This window comes from Sycon ciliatum, chromosome 2 (assembly GCF_964019385.1).
Source record: "Sycon ciliatum chromosome 2, ocSycCili1.1, whole genome shotgun sequence".
Classification (NCBI taxonomy): Eukaryota; Metazoa; Porifera; class Calcarea; order Leucosolenida; family Sycettidae; genus Sycon; species Sycon ciliatum.
The window spans coordinates 48,875,666-48,895,210 of record NC_088644.1 but is presented as its reverse complement, the minus strand read 5'-3'; the positions used below and the strand labels follow the sequence as shown (position 1 = coordinate 48,895,210).

At 47.0% G+C, this 19,545-nt stretch overlaps 1 protein-coding gene across 1 annotated transcript; it reads right to left on the bottom strand.

The window, feature by feature from the left end:
- Positions 1–491: 491 nt before the first annotated feature.
- LOC135810321 (uncharacterized) lies at positions 492–17,875 on the bottom strand. Its single transcript, XM_065323806.1, has 6 exons — positions 17,655–17,875; positions 14,439–14,602; positions 11,307–11,406; positions 4,466–4,633; positions 2,526–2,844; positions 492–1,130 (listed from the first exon to the last, which is right to left on the bottom strand). The coding sequence occupies exons 1-5, from the start codon at positions 17,677–17,679 to the stop codon at positions 2,528–2,530; spliced, it is 774 nt and encodes a 257-aa protein (XP_065179878.1). The 5' UTR covers positions 17,680–17,875; the 3' UTR covers positions 492–1,130; positions 2,526–2,527.
- Between the last annotated feature and the right edge of the window lie 1,670 nt (positions 17,876–19,545).

Below are 19,545 nucleotides of genomic sequence, written 5' to 3'. Positions count from 1 at the left end.
AATCAACATAATACGCGTCCAGCCGTAGCATTCGCTCAGGCCGCTCAACAGTGTCAATACGCCAGAAGAGAGTAAAGAGGAGAGAAAGCGAGGGAAGGGGCACAGAGCAGCGGGGTCGATAGAAAAAAAGAGGAGGCAATGGATATGGAAGAAAGATATCAGATTGTCCATTCCATTTACTTCGTACATTACGCATCCTAACATTTAATAACGGTTAAATCTAGCGATGGATTCTTTGGAGAACGAAATAATCGAAGAATTTTCTTCTCTAGCTTTTAAATTATGCCTCGCAAAAGATTGCGACAGTAGTCAACGTTGGAAGAGGTAGGATTACAATATTGAACTCCTCGATAGGCATATTGCCTTTGCGTCATTTCATAATAATAATAATAATGATTATAATGTACACGTAGTCAGAAAAGAGGACACACCTCAGACTCGTGTGTCCTTTTTCTGAGTATTATCGCATTGTTGTCTCAAAGGAAACTAAGGAAACTAGTCAGAAAGAGTATTATACTATTGAAAGCAGGAGCGGTGAAACCAGCGTTTGCCGCCGGGTTAAGGGAGATGCTTGCTTGCGTTGGGCCGCGGGGACAAGTACGATGGCACTGGTACGCTTGCACCACACGCACCAAGTGTGTGCGTCAGCCATGACAATGTCGGTTGCCAACGGCGATTCCAAGCCGCTTGGGTTTCGGAAAGTTGACGGGCTTTCACCGACACAACCCCTGTGCGTAGTAGGTACTGTAGTGGTTATCAATAATACCCCATTTTTTGGGGCAGGGCCATGTACCAACCGCAGAGCCGACTCTGCACATACCACCGTGCTGCACTTTGCAAGCACCTTTAACTCCCCCGACACTTAAGGAATAGTATCCGAACTCATCTTTCCCCCCGCAAAGCGACTAGTGAGGCGTAACCGCCAATGTCCTGTGCTGACAAAAAAACACTAACAGCTTGTGGGCTCGCACTGCAGCCGGCCGCCATTCTCGTGCCCATGTGTGCGTCCGTCTTTCAGCTCCCGGGTCACCTTCCCACCTGGTCTTCAGAATCGCTTCATCGCAGTGGCGTCTCTTGTCCTTTCGAGAATTCCCAGTTCCGTGTCTTCTCTGCCCAGGGAACAGGGCGAACTGCAAGGAACAGTGCACAAAGAAACGCTTTGTCAAATAATTGAAATGACAGTGGCCGGAATTATGACAATGCGTTCTGTTTCCAATCAGTTCACTAATTAAATGAGAGAGAGACGAGGGGGGGGGGGGGCAGAGGGAGAGAGAGTGTGTGAGGGGGAGAGAGAGAGAGAGAGAGAGAGAGAGAGAGAGAGAGAGAGAGAGAGAGAGAGAGAGAGAGAGAGAGAGAGAGAGAGAGAGAGAGAGAGAGAGAGAGAGAGAGTGAGTGGGAGAGAGATTTCCAGTTCGGCCCTGTCACTGCGATACACTCCACAATCGTGACCAACGTGAATAATCGGTGCCACGCATCCAGAGCCAGGTGCACAAGGGCGTTGTGGACGGAGGATCCGCACGAACATACCAGGGGCGTAGCTGGTCCCTCTTTTTGGGAGGGGGGGGGGTGCATGGTCGTATATGTGTAGTATGACTGGTGCATGTCATTCATGGTCATCATGTGCATGCTGAACCTAGGTCGAAAATTTTAGGGGGTGCACCCCCGCCCCCGTGCTCCATGCGAGCTACGCACCTGCATACATTGCTGCTGGCAAGAGTACATGAAACCTAGAGTGCGCAGCTCTGATGGGTTGCTGTCACGGCAAAATTCCATGATTACATCATTTTATTGATGTAGTGCGTACAAGCAGGATTCAAGCAGGTCTCTTTCTGCACAAGTGATGTAGTGCGTACAAGCAGGATTCAAGCGGGTCTCTTTCTGCACAACTGCAGCTCAGTTGTACGCACCACGCCACGTCCCGCCTCAGATCTGCACCAAAGATGATGCATCGTGGAATTTCGTCGCGACAGACACCCATGCAGAACGTCAGAAGCTGAACATTCTGGTTTTCAGGTACAGTCAACTTCGCTAATAATGACTGCGGATATAACGACAATTCGCGAATAACGACAGAATTACCGTGCCCAGAGCAAAGCCCCATCCAACTGTAATACATATAATGAGACTTCGGGTGTAACGACACTTTTCTGATGCCCCGCCGAGTGTGGTTATAAGCGAAGTTGACTGTACTCTCGCTACCTGTACTAGCTACACACACCATCCATCACTGCAGCACGCCACAGTACGATACACATGTATGCGGGCCAGTAAGTACCATGTCAGACAGGCGCGTAGTGCATGTAGTACCACCACCTCTGCTCAGACCAGGGAGTCGTAAAATACCGGTATTTTTTGACTCCCTGACTCAGACTATAGCCATTTTGTATAAATAACTCATTTTGGCAAAATATTACCCCACATAAAAGTGTAAATCAAGAGTCTTCGAAGCAGCGACCTTCTTCTACAACTGCCGCCAAAGTTGCAAGATCCTAGTGCGTCAAGAATCTTTGCTCGCAAGTTCTTACTTTCAAACCCGCTTGTCTGCAGGCAGTAGTTGATTCATTTCCGCCAGCTTTCCCGGGTACTTTCCCCAGTCCTTGATAATCCGGCAAAGGCTAATGTAGCCCAGTTGTTCTTGCGGCTTGATCACCTTGATCAGCTCATGGTTGTGGATGTGTGGCTGCTGATGCTGCTCGGTCCACACCAGGCGGTCGACTTGGGATTCGTTGAGAAGATCGCCAGCTTGCTGAGCACGATTGCGTAGCTCGGTTGGGTCGAGCGACTTCAGGAACAGATCGACCGCGCTCACGTAGCGAGGGTCCTTGAACGGGTCGGCGCAGAAACCTGGACGCAAGCACAGACATGCGCACAGAAACGCACATGCACACACACACACACACGCCCACACACACACACACGCACCACACACACACACACCGCACACCACACACACACACACACACACATGACCCACGCACACAGAGTGTAGCGATGATGACTTACATCGGGACTCAAACCAGCCCTTCTTTGGTATAATGGTGTATTTACTGCGGAGAAGTATGCATGAAAAGAAGGAAACAAAGCGTTTCTGCTGTTACCGTGAGTTGCACCTTTTTACTCATCATCAGATGGCTAAAACCGGGAGACACACAGTTACCGAGCGAATGGACTCGGATGGAGAGCCAAGGAATTATTTATACTTGCAGCAAAGATAAGAGCAAGGAGCTAATTTGTTTCCCCCTCCTATGTTATTACTGTGACTTAGAACCTTCCAAGTTGGAAGGCTGTTGGAGTGCACATCCCAGACGTGCCAGGGCTAATTGGCAGTTAGTTGTCAGGGGCAACGTCGGAAGGTATTTTAGTGTGGTACGGTCAGCCATCTGAAGTACAATTTACTGGCGGGGGAGGGGTTGCTGAGCCGAAGTTTTGGAAATTTAGAGCCCAAAATCAGTGCATTTTATTATTCACAGGGTACTTGGGGCAAATAGTGGTACGGTCAATACCGTAGTGACCGTACCGTGTCCGACACCCCCTGGTTGTAGAATGTCAGTACCGTCCATCAAAGCAGTGCAATTTCATCGAATGAGCTGATTGTCAAGTAACTGGTGGCTTTAGTGGACATTATAGCGTAACCGTAAGGCTTGCAGTTTTTGGTCCTTTTCTTTTGCTACAAATTAACACAGAGAAACGCTTTTTTCCCTTCTTTCTTTATGTGTACATGTCCTAGGGTTTATCGGGTGTTAGCGGCCGTCATGAGTTCCTGGACACGATAATTTACTCTTTTTTTGTACCTGCTCGATGTACCTACTCTCTCCCTCCCTCCCTCCCTCCCTCCTCCCTCCCTCCCTCCCTCCCTCCCTCCCTCCCTCCCTCCCTCCCTCTCTCCCCCCCCCCTCCCTCCCTCCCTCCCTCCCTCCCTCCCTCCCTCCCTCCCTCCCTCCTCCCTCCCTCCCTCCCTCCCTCCCTCCCTCCCTCCCTCCCTCCCTCCCTCCCTCCCTCTCTCTCTCTCTCTCTCTCTCTCTCTCTTTCTCTCTCTCTCTCTCTCTCTCTCTCTCTCTCTCTCTCTCTCTCTCTCTCTCTCTCTCTCTCCCTCTCTCTCTCTCTCTCTCTCTCTCTCTCTCTTGAGCTACCGCAACTCTCACTGAGCGTGTTTCAAAGAAGTACAAGTAGATGCACTCTTCGAAGGATATCCACTCATTGTCCTGAAGTGCTTTTGTTCCACTGGACCACATTTCTTGAGCATGGTAATTCCTTAAAAAAATGGGGAATAGAAAGTCGTGCAGTTTTTTTCGTTTCCGGAGGAAGTATATCATGAATGAATCACATGAGTGAATACAAGTAGCACCGACACATTGCACTGCAAGATCTAAAAATATAGTTTTTTAAAAGGTTCTGTCAGCAGATTGAGTAGTTATTAAACTACTCTGGTAGAACTCAGTTTCGGACTTAGTTTCTTTTTACGTACATGTATTCAAACCCGCCCCGTCGCTAGATTGCTGCCTTCTGCCGTCACTGACAGTCTCTGCCGTTTTTGCTCCGCGTCCCTGCTGAGATTCAGTCCGGGATTGGCCGGTTGTTGCTGATGTTGTTCTTGTTGGTGCAGCCTGGCCATGCTGACGGTGCTTGTCAATGCCTACAGCAATGGCGTAACGAGGTGTGTGTGTAGTGTGTGTGTGTGTGTGTGTGTGTGTGTGTGTGTGTTTGTGGGTAGGTGTGTTCGTGTGTGTGTGTGTGTGTGTGTGCATGTGCATGCATGTATGCATGTTAAGAGAAGGAGGATGGGAGAGAGAGAGAGAACAACAAAATATCAAAGAAGAAGTGTGCAATAATGGCTGAAATAAACACACCGGCAGAGACTCAGAGAGAGGAGCAAGAGATACTGCTCGCAAAATCTACTTTTCAGCTACAAACTGTAGACGCCTTTAAAACAAACGGGTGCTTACACAAGGCGTCCCTTTCTTCATGCCACCGCTGCAACCATGGTAACTACACTGGATGTGTGAATGACCATGTAGAGATGCACTGACAGGCAGCAGGAGAATCCATAGCCAGCAATCGCATGTCATCACGTACATTCAAAATCAACATAATTTTTTGAATCGACCTTTTTTTCAGGATCACTTTTCAACGAGGACGAAGCAAAGTCGGCCGAACGAAGCCTAGAGGAAGAAAATCACCCTCTCCACTTCACCATCACGATACTGACATAGATACGAGATGAAACAACTAAAAAATCCACGAGAAAACTGTACGGCCATCATCGCGCTGACTTTGGTCTGACTTTGGTCTGAGAATTTCTATCACGATCAAAAATGTACGAGGAGCACTCAAAAATAAGCAACAGACGTACCTCTATCGCTCTCTACTCCTTTTTCAAGGCACAAAAGTCGACTCTCCACTTTCAAACCAGGAACCAGACATACCAGTGGTCCTTTTCAGCTGCTCCACGAGCGCAGGAAATGTTCACCAAGGGGCGCAGAGCAGCATCCATTCCAGAAAAAGAGCTAAAATACGAGTCAGACTGCATGCCTGAGTACATGAGTACATGTATGAGTACATGCAGAAAATAGTCAATTTCAGCGTTTCTGCTCCAAACAGCAACTAGCTTTGACTAGAAACAAAGATTACACCAAAGGATCAAACAACAACCATATTCTGCAGTTTTTTTGCAGATGGCTTCCTTGTGCTGGGCCCAGCACGCCAAAAATCACACCTCGGAGGAGTACAAAAATTACAACTCTCAGATGTCCTCGATTGCTGGCCATGCCCAGTGTGTGTGTGTGTGTGTTGATTCTCTATCACCTCTCATTTATACAAACAAGCGGGATACGTCTGGCCAGAGCCTGTACGAGTAAAATCTAGTTGCACATTATTTGGCATATCATCTACTAGTGCTCAGCAGCTCATTCGCCGTACATTCCACTCCACTTATAACAAAACTCTCATATACCGTATTTTCCCGGAAGTTAGTACGTACTAACTTTGAAACTTAGCAGCCACATGAGTACTATCTTTCGGGGAGTACTTTTTTATCGGGGGTAAATGACACGCCGTACATTCCACTCCACTTATAACAAAACTCTCATATAGTGAACTAACTTTACTTCGTGCCATAGCAAACCGTCGTCCTTGTTCGAACCCATCCAAAAAGTGACCCTTCGTTGCGAACTGTTTCTGCTGATACCGATTACCGGACCGTTATCTTGAAGGGCTGCATGTAAACCGAGTGCACTCAGTCCAGTCATTGGCCAGATGCCAGTCATGACTTGCTGCTTGTACAGTGTAAGTTCATTTCTGTGATAACGAACTTTGGATACTGTATAAGTACAAATTTTCGTTTACGAAATCTTTCGTTAGATCTCTCCACCAGCAGGTTCGTTACGTACTAAATTTCGTTTCTGGTCGAGGTCTGTCACCCCGAACGTTCATAAGAAAAAAATGTTAGTTTGGTACAAAATTTAGTAATTTCGTGCCCCCCCCCCCCCCAATGAATAATTATAGCGAAAGTTAATTCCAAACGAAACTTTGTACTTATACACAATATAGAGTATACCGGAGGATGTAGCCAGTGTGCGGCCTTGTTGTTCTGTTCTGTACGTTGTATACATCATAAAAAAACTGATTAGCACCCGAAGCACAGAATTATAGTTTCGACTGAGCCTTTCGTACCATTACTATACCAGTGGAACACAGTGGTGACTGAAGCCGCAGCAAGCGAGTCCATATAGCCGGCAGTAAGTCACGGCACTAACTAGTTAATTATTATTATTCCCGTGGCTATGCAGAAGACGTTACTTCAGTAACGTCTGGCGCTAGCCAGGGTCCACACAGCTTTAATTTGGTATTTGTTTGTGTGTTTGTTTGTTTGTTTGTGTCACGCCTGGCGCTATCCCGTATCTGACGGCAAAAACCAACCAACATGTCACATTCCCCACTCTTGTGCAGAATGGGCACCCTAAATCCTGCCTAGATCTCGTCGTCACGGATGTAGACAGCGACTATGTCCTTATCTCTAGTCTCCCGCAGATCGGCAACTCGGACCACCTATCCATCAGGGGTTTAATCAAGCCAGTCGCTGTGTAACATGTATGACATGTTTATTTATGCTGCTTATTCACTGTGTTTTATAATGGTTGTTTAGAGAGATTGGCACATATCCGGATTACACGCTTTTTGGTATTATGCCCACGCGGGTTCTAATCCCGTCATATTCTCTTTTTCTTTGGTTGTCTTTTTGCGCCTGCGCGGGAGAGAGGGAGAGAGAGAGAGGAACTTCGAGAGAGAAGAAGATGTTTTTCAGTTTGGGTTGTTCTTGTCCAGGAACGAAAGTAATCTAAATGTTATATTGTGAGCCAGTAGTTTTGTGAGTGGTACTTCTTGATTATGTTGTAACCTGCTAACATACCAGCAGTTTACAGCTGCACCCCCTCGAGCCGTACCACCTCCCACCCATAACACCACCCATTGGAAATGGTCAAACCCAAGCATCAGCAGTCTGGAAGCCGAAATTGAACGCACACAACTGCTACCGGAAGGTGACACCCTGAACACCACCAACATAGACAACCTGTGGCACTCATGGAAGGACAAAGTCCTCACCTGCGCCCGCAAACACTGTGCAGTACCTCACTCCCCGAGGCATACTAGCCACCCCGCAAAGCCAAGGCTGAACCCAGAGCTCACTAACGCCATCAGAGAAAAACACCGGCTCTACCCTGCCTACTTGCGCACCCGGACGCCCTGCAACTGGACAGCATACACCACCCAACGCAACAAAGTTACTCACCTTCTCCGAATCGCTAAGTCTACATATGTCAGTAATGGCACTGGGACGAGCCACTCCACACCAAACCTACACAAACTGATGCGCGGCCTCCAGTCCTCACAACGACCTACTCTGCCAGACATGCTCTCCCAGGGCCAGACTCTCTCAACCCCCGCTGAAAAAGCAACCGCCCTGAACGCTTTCTTCATCTCGCAGAGCCAACAGTCTGTCACAGAATGCCACGAGGAACTTCCCTCCATTCATTCCCCCACACCCAATACACCTGGCCTCACTACACTTGAAACAACAGCCCAAGAGGTCTCAAAGTTACTGTCTAACCTGGACCCGTCAAAGAGCCCGGGCTGTGATGGCATACCAACCCGCCTACTGAAAGAGGCAGCCAGTTCACTTGCGCTGTCCCTAGCAACACTTTTTAACATCTCCTTCGAACGTTGCACTATCCCGCAAGAGTGGAGAGACGCAACAGTCACCCCCATCCACAAGAAGGGCAGTAAAACCGAGCCCTCCAACTATCGACCGATATCGCTACTCAGCGTGACGTCGAAAGTACAAGAGAGGATAGTTGCTGACCGCATCTCGAAGCACATCCAACCTCACCTCCCCAACGGCCAATCAGGCTTTCGGCCAAACGATGGCACCACACAGCAGCTATCTCGGTTAATCCATCAGATCAGCGAGAAAAGAGACGCCGGGCAAACAGTAATTGCTTGCTTCTTCGACCTATCTAAGGCGTTTGACCGGGTGTGGCACCAAGGACTACTTGCAAAATTGGCCCACCTCGGACTCGATGGCAAATGCCTCCAGTGGCTTGCCTCCTATCTCACCAATAGACGACAACGTGTGCAAGTGGAGAGCAGCAAATCAACCTGGCTAAACATTCCAGTGGGGGTCCCCCAAGGCTCTGTCTTGGGGCCGCTTTTCTTCACGGCCTACACAGTTGATCTGCCAACCGCCTGCATAAATGCCAACACTGAGTGCAGCCAGTTTGCCGACGACACTGCAATCATTGCCGCTCACGAGAATTTTTTAGCCGCAGAAGAGCACCTCCAGTCAGCTGTGACAACCGCGGCACAGTGGCTGAAGGATTGGCATCTCCTGGTCAACGAAAGTAAGACCACTGTCATCCACTTTCACCACACCAATCGGCCACCTCCCAGACCACCATCAATCACACTCAACAATACCAACCTCAGTGTGGCCTCAAGGCATCGCCACCTTGGCCTCCTCATACAGCAGAATCCATGCTGGAACTCGCATGTTGACTACATCATCACTAAAGCGACCAGGAAGATGTTCCTTCTCCTGTGACTACGCAATTCCTTAAACACTTCTGCTCTCTCCTCCATCTATCTAACCTACATCTGCCCTATTCTTGAGTATGCTTGTACTGTCCTCTCACCCCTCCCCGCAACCCTGAACGACCGGCTTGAGCGCATCCAACGGCGCGCTGCTCGCCTCTGTTTGCATCTCCCCCTCTTTGAACACAGAACCCACTCCGTGCTGCTGCACCGACTCAAATGGCCATCACTCAGCAGCCGCCGTACCCTCTCCCATATCCTTCTTGCACATAGCCTGCATCATAGATATGCACCACCACACCTTCTTGCAATTCACCTACCCCGAATACAACCCATTCGCACGCTCAGGTTCCCCCGAACCTTTGAGCTACCCACAACACGTACAAACCGGCTAAGAGACTCCCCCATCTATGCTTCTCTTGATCTCTTTAATAGGATCCCACCCAGCATCCGGCAAATCAACCCCAGACGAGATTTCAAAGCAAACATCCTACCACTTGTCATCTCTTCTGTATGTACTTGTTAACATTGCTCAGCACATCTATAGCTCCATTGCGCCCAGCCTACGTGATTAACTCCCAATTAGTATTGCCATCGCTACTGCCTCAGCAAGTAGCTAAACTTTGATCTCTCTGTATCTGATCCCCGTGCCTGTAATTATTTTTCTCTTATTGGCCACAGGCCATCGTGAGAATAAAAGAATTCAAACTACAACAACAACTTCTCTTATTGGCCACAGGCCATCGTGAGAATAAAAGATTTCCAACAACAACAACAACAACAACAACAACAACAACAAAACAACAATCCCCATATCCCACACTACCTTAGACAAGCTAGAGAGAATCCAGCGGAAAGCCGCACGATTATGCCTCTACCTCCCTCTCTACACCCATATTAACCACTATGACCTTCTACATCGCATCAAGTGGCCCACTCTCTTCTCCCACTTCAAAGTTAAACACATAGCGTTTGCTCACTCCATCCACCACAATTACGCCCGCCTCATATTCTAATGCTCGCAACCCCAAATCATGTCAGTACAGGCTCTAGGTTTCTGCACACTCATACTTGGCATTTGCCAACTGCAAGAACCGACCACTGCCTGGGTTCCCCTTTGTATAAATCTCTCCATTATTTCAATGGCCTCTCATCAACGTTACGCGATATTCAATCACCAACCTTGTTTAAGCAAAATATATTAACCCTGCTGCGGAATTCAATTTGCTCATGCACGAGCTACGCTCACCCGTACATCTAGTTTGATCACTGCAAGCCATGAACCTTCCGCATCAACAACAACAACAACAACAACAACAACAACACCAGCAACCAGCAACAACACCAGCAACCAGCAACAACACCAGCAACAACAACAACATCAACAACAACAACAACAACAACTGTACAAGTCCCTAGAATACTACAATGCCCTCCTTGCTAGCATTCGTGACGTCTCCTCCCGACCTGCTTTCAAACAAGAAATCTGCTCACTGCTGATTAACTCAATCTGCTCCTGCAGCGCTCACCCTCTCCCATACTTGTAAAGTTCAAAGTGATGTAAATCACTTTCCAACTGTTTAACCCACAATCTCACCTTCTCATAAATTTATCTTCTATTAGAAAGAATGTTGCCATCGTGAGAATAAAGAATTCAACAACAACGACGACGACGACGACGACGACGACGACGACGACGACGACGACGACGACGACAACAACAACAACAACAACAACAACAACACTAGCACGCACAAAGCGGGTAGACTTTTAAAATACATGGTAACACTAATCCTAATTAGGAGGGAGTCTGTTTGCGGGTGTTATGCACAAATACACATTACTGTAAAAGATTTTATTGTAAGGAGTCGCAAGATTAACAATTGTCCAAAATTCATAAGTTAACGAGACGAGGCGTTAACGATTTTGCAGTCTTGTGTGTGCTCCGAAAGGCAGTCGTGACTAATGAGTCAGTCCAGTGTCGAGTTCGGCAGGAAGCATTTGTTCCACATAGCAGCAACCAACATCCATCAGAACAGTCGTTACTTCCTCTAAATCAATCAAAAACAAATTAAAAAAACTTCACGGTTCTCTTGTGACTCAGCTAGATTGAGTTTTCAGCATCCGTAGGAATGCAACCACTCTGCAAAGGAATCAATGAAAGGAAGTAAACAAATGGAGGTCAGGGGTTTGGAGGGGGGGGGGGGGGGCAGCATACTTACTAACACCAAGTCGAGAGCTGAACTTGATGGCGGTGTGTGCCATGCCGATGTCACACAGAATATCATAAAGGTATTGTAAGTGGATACCCTCCCTGCTGCTCTACAGGAAGACAATAAATAAAACAAGAATGATGATGTCACCACCGGCAACAACAACAAAATCGTGAGAATAAAGATTTGAAACAACAACAACAACAACAACTGCTACAACATCGTGAGAATAATGATTTGAAACAACAACAACCGCAACTACAACAACAACAACAACAACGACAACAACAACAACAACAACAACAACAACAACAACAACAACAACAACAACAACAACAACAACAACAACAACGACAACAGCAACAACAACAACAACGACAACAACAACATCTAATTGGCCACAGGCCATCGTGAGAATAAAATATTTCAAACAACAACAACAACGACAACGACAACAACAACAACAACAAAAACAACACTCCTATTGGCCACAGGCCATCGTGAGAATAAAAGATTTCAAACATTGACTTATTGGTGATGGTGCCATCATGAGAATAAAGAATTCAAATTCACAAAAACGACGACGACAACAACAACAACATGGGGGAATCCAGCACAAGGCGGCCAGCATTTGCCTCCGTCTCCCCCTCTTCACTCCTCTGAATCATTCAGCGCTGCTCCATCGGCTCCAATGGTGGACAATATTCTCTCGCCGCAAAGTAAAGCTGACCCTTCTTCCACACTCCATAAAATATCAATATGCCCCACAACACATATGCAAGATTAACACCCCCGCTAAAGTTATGCCCCAGTATAGCCTTCCAAGTTCGACACCCACGCACTTGGCACCTCCCACCCACCAGAACCGACCGCTGTAAAGACTCCCCACTGTACAAGTCCCTAGAATACTACAATGCCCTCCCTGCTAGCATTCGTGACATTTCCTCCCGACCTGCTTTCAAACAAGAAATCTACCCACTGCTGATTAACTCAATCTGCTCCTGCAGCGCTCACCCTCTCCCATACTTGTAGAATTCAAAGCGGCGTAAATTACTTTACAACTGCATAACCTGCCGCCCCACCCACAGCATCTCACCTTCTCATAAACTTATCTCTTATTGGCGAGGGTGCCATCGTGAGAATAAAGAATTCAACAAAAATCAACAACAACAACAACAACAACAGAGATTTGAAACAACAACAATAGCAACTTGAAAATACCGCCATTACGGCAACAGGCTCTCAGTTGCACCAAATAGATAAATAAATAACTTTGCCCTGATGATGCCCAATGGGCGAAACATTGGCAAAGTTATTTATTCATCTATTTGGTGCAGCTGAGAGCCTGTTGCCGGAATGGCGGTATTTTCAAGTGCAAGAAATACGCTGCAATGGAGTTTGGGAATTCTGAAGAAACAATAGTAACCTGAAGAAACAATAGTAACCTGAAGAAACAATAGTAACCTGAAGAAACAATAGTAACCTGAAGAAACAATAGTAACCTGAAGAAACAATAGTAACCTGATGAAAAAGGCCATGTGTGAACAAAATCAAATACTAGTACCCACATTTAGACTTTCCCTATGACAAAGGGATGAACTCAGCAGCCATCAGTTGTGTGTGTGTGTGTATAGGGGGAGCGGGGAGGGTCAGCATCTAAGTGCCTCATCCACTTCAACGGACCCACTTCTACCTCGATGCAGACCTGGAAAAAAGAGGGAAAGAAGAATGGCGGATGGCAAAGTCGGTTGGATCGAGAGCTGGTACTGCCGAGGACATCAAACACCGAATGGTTCTGGCATCGCAGTCATTTGGTCGGATGCAAAGCCTTCTACAGTCATCAGGGATCTCCCTAACGTTGAAGCTGAGGCTGTACAATTGCTACGTTCTAAGCATTTTGCTTTACAACTGCGCTACCTGGGGCCTCACTGAGGCACTCAGAACGTCTCTGGACGTTTGCCACCGCCGTCACCTCCGCTCGCTACTCCGTATAAAGTATCCAAATATAATCAAAAACACGGAACTCTACAACCGCTGTCGCACCCAACCCATCTCCAAGGAGATCGCGGCGCGGCGATGGAGCTTCCTGGGGCATGTGCTCCGGATGCCATCAGGGGCACCGCCACAGGTCGCTCTCGATTTTGCTGCTTCTGGTGCCTTGCGGGGAAGGATAGGCAGACCAAGAACAACACTGCTAACCACTCTCTCACTGGATTGTCGGGAGAAGCTGGGGCTTGTGCTTCTGTCGCGACCTGGCCTAGCCCAGCTTCGGAAGGTGGCGTATGATAAATGCCGATGGAATTCATTGCGAAACAGCACTGTTAATTAGCCTGGCCATAATCATACGATTACATCTGACATGCTTGCCTGCCTACTTGTGCGCACGCATGCATTCTTGCCGGAGATGTCTACCTGTGGCGACAAAATTTTTTCATGGACTGATCTTCTTTTTTAGTGTTTGCACACTCTTGGCTGCTGCTGCTGTGGCGCTTTTGTATTTACATGCTGCTGCACTCTGTACGGCTGCACTAGCCGTGTTAACTGTCGTACCCAGATGCACACATTCAATCCCTGGCTATGCTTTGGAATTGTTTTCGTTGCCTATGTCCTCATCTCTCTTCGTTTTGTTTTCGCTGCCTGGGCTCTCATTTATCTTTGCGTGCTTGCTTGCTTGTATTGCTGAGGGAACATATGCTGGTTTGTATTCGTGGGTCCCCATGGTGCATGGGCCACGCGTACTCATCCGGCGGATATGTGTGAATAATAATAATAATATCCACTTCAAGCAGTATGACACCGGATTATGCGAAAAATGCCGACATCGAGGCATCGCATTCTTTCCCATACAAACACTCTAGGTTTGTGCACAGCGCAGGGTGCAGACACATTCTGTCACACGCCCACCGTGTAATTTCCTTCGCTTTCTGTTCATTCCAAGTCCTTACCAGGCACATTTAGACCAACACACAATTTTGACCTCAACGAAGGGAACGAAGTAACGTTCTATTCCTTTAGTTTAAGTTCGAATTTTTGAACCGGTTTTAGCCCTGATGGAGACCAGTCTCTGGTGCTTGACCAATCTCCATCACAACAGTATCCGGGCAGCACACATCACATGTCAAGCAGCACGAATACACGCACCTCTTCCCACACCCCCATGATCTTCCGTGCAACTCGACTTGGATCTGTGATGTTCTCGCTCTGAAGACGCGTCACTTTATCGTCATTGCCGAGCAGCCGGGTAGCCAACAGCTCAACCTGATCAGTCGACTTGAAATCCTTTCCAACATCAAGGAACAGATTACCTGCGAGACAGGGAGGACATAAAGAGAGCAAGAAGGAGAGAGAGAGAAATAGAGATAGATAGATAGATAGATAGAGAGAGAGAGAGAGAGAGAGAGAGAGAGAGAGAGAGAGAGAAAGCAGGTGCATGATTTAACAAGCAGGTTGTCAGTCTAGATTTTATGCGCAGATGGAGAAAAAGCGCAGAATTTTTGTAATGAGATGAAAAGCAGAAATAATAAGAAATAATAAGAAAAGATGAAATGAAAGCCTGCTCACAACCCCGCCCAGCCTTGCGAACTGGGTATGGTGGATTAAGAACCCGGTTCAACGCTCGAGCAAGCGCTCGCCACTCAAGGTGTTCACAGCAACGAGAGAGAGAGAGAGAGAGAGAGAGAGAGAGAGAGAGAGAGAGAGAGAGAGAGAGAGAGAGAGAGAGAGAGAGAGAGAGAGAGAGAGAGAGAGAGAGAGAGAGAGAGAGAGAGAGAGAGAGAGAGAGAGAGAGAGAGAGAGAGAGAGAGAGAGAGAGAGAGAGAGAGAGAGAGAGAGAGAGAGAGAGAGAGAGAGAGAGAGAGAGAGAGAGAGAGAGAGAGAGACAGAGAGAGAGAGAGAGACAGAGAGAGAGAGAGAGAGACAGAGAGAGAGAGAGAGAGAGAGAGAGAGAGAGAGAGAACAAAATAAACAAAAGATTTTGAAAAGAGGGTGAGTAATAGAAGTACACCAAGGAAAGTAAGAGTTTGTTTGTTGTGACTCAGAGTTTCATGGTGCAACAACTAATCAGCATACTGTAAATATGCAAAATTTCGGCAAATACCAAATTCTGGCTACCTTAGTGTCTTGTATTAAAACCTTTCTCATATAGAAACCTGTTTTGAATGGAAGCTTGATTTTCAAGATACACTGGTATATTCGGCACAGATCCAAAATGGCGAAATTGAAGTGCTGACGACATTTTTAACATCGGCTTTGTTGATGTACATATGTACTAGTATTAACGCCGTGCCGAAAATATATATCGCTGTCTCATAGAAGATCTGTACTGGGACGTTTAGCAAGGCCAGTCGTGCTTCATAATCCCACGCTGAAACTGCAGGTCCACACACTGGCAAAGGAAGAGTGCAAGCTAAAGTAGAGCCTGTCAAGGCGGCCACCACCTGTCAAGGCGGCCACCACCTGTCAAGGCGGCCACCACCTGTCAAGGCGGCCACCACCTGTCAAGGCAGCCACCACCTGTCTCAGAGGTCCACTACAACTAGGACCACACCCGTATGTCCTTCTTGCTACACACTTAGCCTAGCATCCCGCCCGACGGCCAAAAATGTCCGATTTTGTCCCCAAATCGTCCTGAATGCTGTAGAACGGGTAATTTTAGCGACTATTAATTTTAGCGTTTTCCCATTGTCAACCGGTTAGCGACGTTTTATTTTAGCGATTTGCAGCGATTTTACTCACGGATCACCAGTGCACTACTAATGTCTCAACGGGTTAGCGACTTGAAACTTCAGCGAAAATGAGTAGATCGCTAAATTCGCTAGGGTTTTTACGTCGCTAAAATTACCCGTTCTACAGTATTGACCATGGCACCATAAGATTTAAGAATGCAAAAAAAGAAGGGTTACTAGGGATGCAGAACATACTCTATTGTAAAAAAAAGAGAGTAAATTATCGTGTCCGTTCCCACTGCTATTCAGGTGTTGCTTGTGATGTACTGATGGTGCCGGCGTGAGGACCACAGATGGAATACACTCAAGTTCGCTTATAACGACACTCGACGGGGCAACAGAAAAGTGTCGTTATTCGCGAAGTGTACTTATACCTGAAGTCTCCTTACACAGTAGAGTCGCGCACCCAAGAACGTTGTTTCCTAGGGGTTAGCCTGGGACGTTCTTATTTCGTCAGCAATCTGACTGCGTTCTTAGAAACAATCCGTCCTGGATCATGTGTATCCCATAAGCTGCCAGAAAACCAACACCACCGTTCTTAACTTTAGGCTGTGGCGTTCTTAGAATTTCAGGCTGGACGTTCTTCAGCGCGCGACTCTACTGTATGTATTTCAGTTAGATGGGACTTTGCTCCGGGCATGGAAATTCTGTCGTTATATCCGCAGTCGTTATTAGCGAAGTTGACTGCAGAAATATGCAGGACTGCACGCAGCGCAGCACAACAATTTGGGCCGGGGTCAGCTAAAACATGTCTTTGGGGTTTCGTAAATTTTTGGCACATGACGGAACAAAAAAATGTTTCTGCCGAGCGCATTCACGCTGTGCTTCATTCATCAACTGGTGGTGATAGCATCTTGTCGGGCTTTGCTCTTTATACTTGTTTGGTAGTCTACAGTCCATTCATCGGAAACAGTCCCACTGGCTTTTGAAAGTCCGATTTGGGCCGAACTGAGAATCAAAAACCCACTTTAAATCTCAAAAATCTGGGTTTTGGACCTGCTTCTCCATATATTTTGCCATGGTATAACTGTCCTAATTTTGTAAAACCTGGCTGAATTTCTATTTCCCTGTTCTTGGACTTGCCTGGCCTCAAATTTGGCAAGGAGTAATTGCACGGGTCACACAATGCACGATGTACTGTTGTTTTCACGATATCTACAACTACATGTATGTGTGGGAGACACCAACAAGTTAGGGTGCCAGTTTCCAATGAATGGACTGTAGCTCAAGCAGCTGGTGAGGACAGCGACAATTTTCTAGAATAAAAAATTGAAACATTACACTGTAAGAGATATGTGTTAGCTGGGCAGTGCACTAGTGGCTGTGGCCCGTTATAATTAATTTTTTCAAATTCTACAATCACTGTGCATGTAGCCCTTATGCTCGTCGCAACAGCGCGAGCGCAGGCACAGCGTAGGTGCAATCGCCGACGCTATCATGATTTGAAATTGAGAGCGAGCGGCGCGGTGCGCACACGTGCGCCAATGACTTGATCGCAGAGCCTCACTCACCCCCAGCGCCATGCCATCTGAACACGACACTACTAGTAGTAGTAAGTACTAGTAGATCTACATACTGTAACATAGTCAATGCAAAGATGGGTCTTCTGGACAGGACATGAAATTTTACCTACCGTTTGTGGCCGAGTTTTCGGCCATAGCTATCAGCAATATCAAGATACTAGTAGATCAACTGGTGGTATGACTCGGTGAGGTACTGCAGATGCCTTCAAGATCCTCTTGATGAGAGCTACAGCGAGTACAGGGGGTATACTATAGCCTATGCGACATCAACTAGAGGAGCCATGCAAGCCCAATAATTATACAAAATTGAACGTCAAACCAAAATTAATAATCAATTAGTTGGGCAACGAGGTTTTTACCATGCAAGCAAACCAGAAAGAAAAAAATCCCCTCATTTCAAGACACATGCAGCTTGTACTAGCTAGCCGGCCCCCTGCCCTGGCCCTGCATACTAACACAGTACCAACAGATCTACGAGTGGCAAGTATCAGTAGTGCACTGTCTGTAGCCTAGCCGCGGCTAGTGTAGGACTGGGCTGCACGCATGGTAGAGGTGGCGACTCCGGGTCACTGTACGGTGAAAGCTGGCTTGACGTTGTGGACAGAATGATAGGTCGGGTCAACATGGTCAACCCTTCTCAGACTCAGCTACAGTACAGTGACTCAAGGAAGATGGGTCCGGGCCGGGACCAGCCTTTTTAGAGTGCTTTTACTGGTTTCGTGTCTTGATTATGCAGCATCCCGGGTAACTAATTTGCTTACATGTACATGTACATGACGTGTACAATATTATTATTATGTAGATCAAGAGTACTAGTAGTCACAGCTCGAGTGAGGATAACAAGGATGCAGTTTACAGGGTTATGGGCCGTTACACGCCCGATTGGTTGAGAGACTCACCTCCTCTCCCCTGACTCACTTGTGAGGTCTGCATTCGCCACTAAGGTGTAAAGGCATAGTGGTGGCCTGCGGAAGCGAAGGCTATAGCTTGTGTGTTTCTGAACATTCAAGTGATGCTAACGCGGATCCCGCGAATATTATTTATATTATAGATCAAGAATGCTACATGTATCTGTAGAGAAGAAATACAAAGTAACTTAGTTTTGGAATCATGACCAGCTAGCCGGCTGTAAAAAGACTCAACACAGCGTTACTATAATGTACATGGACCACATAGCAGGGGCGTAGCCAGGATAGTGATCAAGGGGGGGGGGGGGGGGGGGGTGTCACGACTTTCCCCACACAAAAGTACAATCATGCACTTATGTTGGTCCTTTCATGCACATTATTCGATCCGTGAAAGGGGGGGGGGGGGGGGGGGGAAGCAAAATTCGCCCCTAATTCGACGCTGAAGATCAATCAGTGAATGGCAAATCTCCAACCAGGGAGTAGTAATGATTATGGTATTTTACTACACCCTGGCCTGCTTCCAAGTTCCAACTAATGATGGACTAAGTCCTGGATGCTGCTTTCTCCAGAATTATCACTCTCCATCGAACTTTTAAAGTGGGATTTCTCGAGCTATTTTTCCCCTTCATGTTTGATAGTGCAGTAACACATCCTTGATCAAACCTACACTATTTCAAACAAAACTCAAAGTGCACTTCAACGTTACTTTCACTCTTCTACTGCTGTATCCACACTTGAAATGCATGAAAGAAACTTTGCCTTTACACAACGAGACCATGATTAACATCGAGAACTTCATTATACAAAACATAGCGAGAACAAACTGCTACTGTATGTCTGACGTGTGCTTTCCGGCCATAGACCGCGTTGGTACTTCCTTGCTTCTACCAATGGCGTGTTTGTATGATTCTTTGCTTCTTACAAAACATGTGGAGTGCCATACAAATCATGCGCTGAGCCTGCTGAGGCCTGATGTGACACTGCACAACGGCAGGTACGAAGCGGAGTTTCCTTGACTAGAAATTGCATTGCAAAATGACCAATCATGAGACAAAAATTAAAGGGGAAGTTAAGGCAAAAATCAAAATTTCAC

Excerpts from the sequence above, each read along its gene's own strand:
- LOC135810321 (XM_065323806.1), bottom strand. The coding sequence starts at position 17,679 with ATGGCCGAAAACTCGGCCACAAACG. Across the intron at positions 14,603-17,654 it reads CGAAAACTCGGCCACAAACG|GTAATCTGTTCCTTGATGTT; the intron begins GTAGGTAAAATT and ends CCTGTCTCGCAG. Across the intron at positions 11,407-14,438 it reads TCATGGGGGTGTGGGAAGAG|AGCAGCAGGGAGGGTATCCA; the intron begins GTGCGTGTATTC and ends GTCTTCCTGTAG.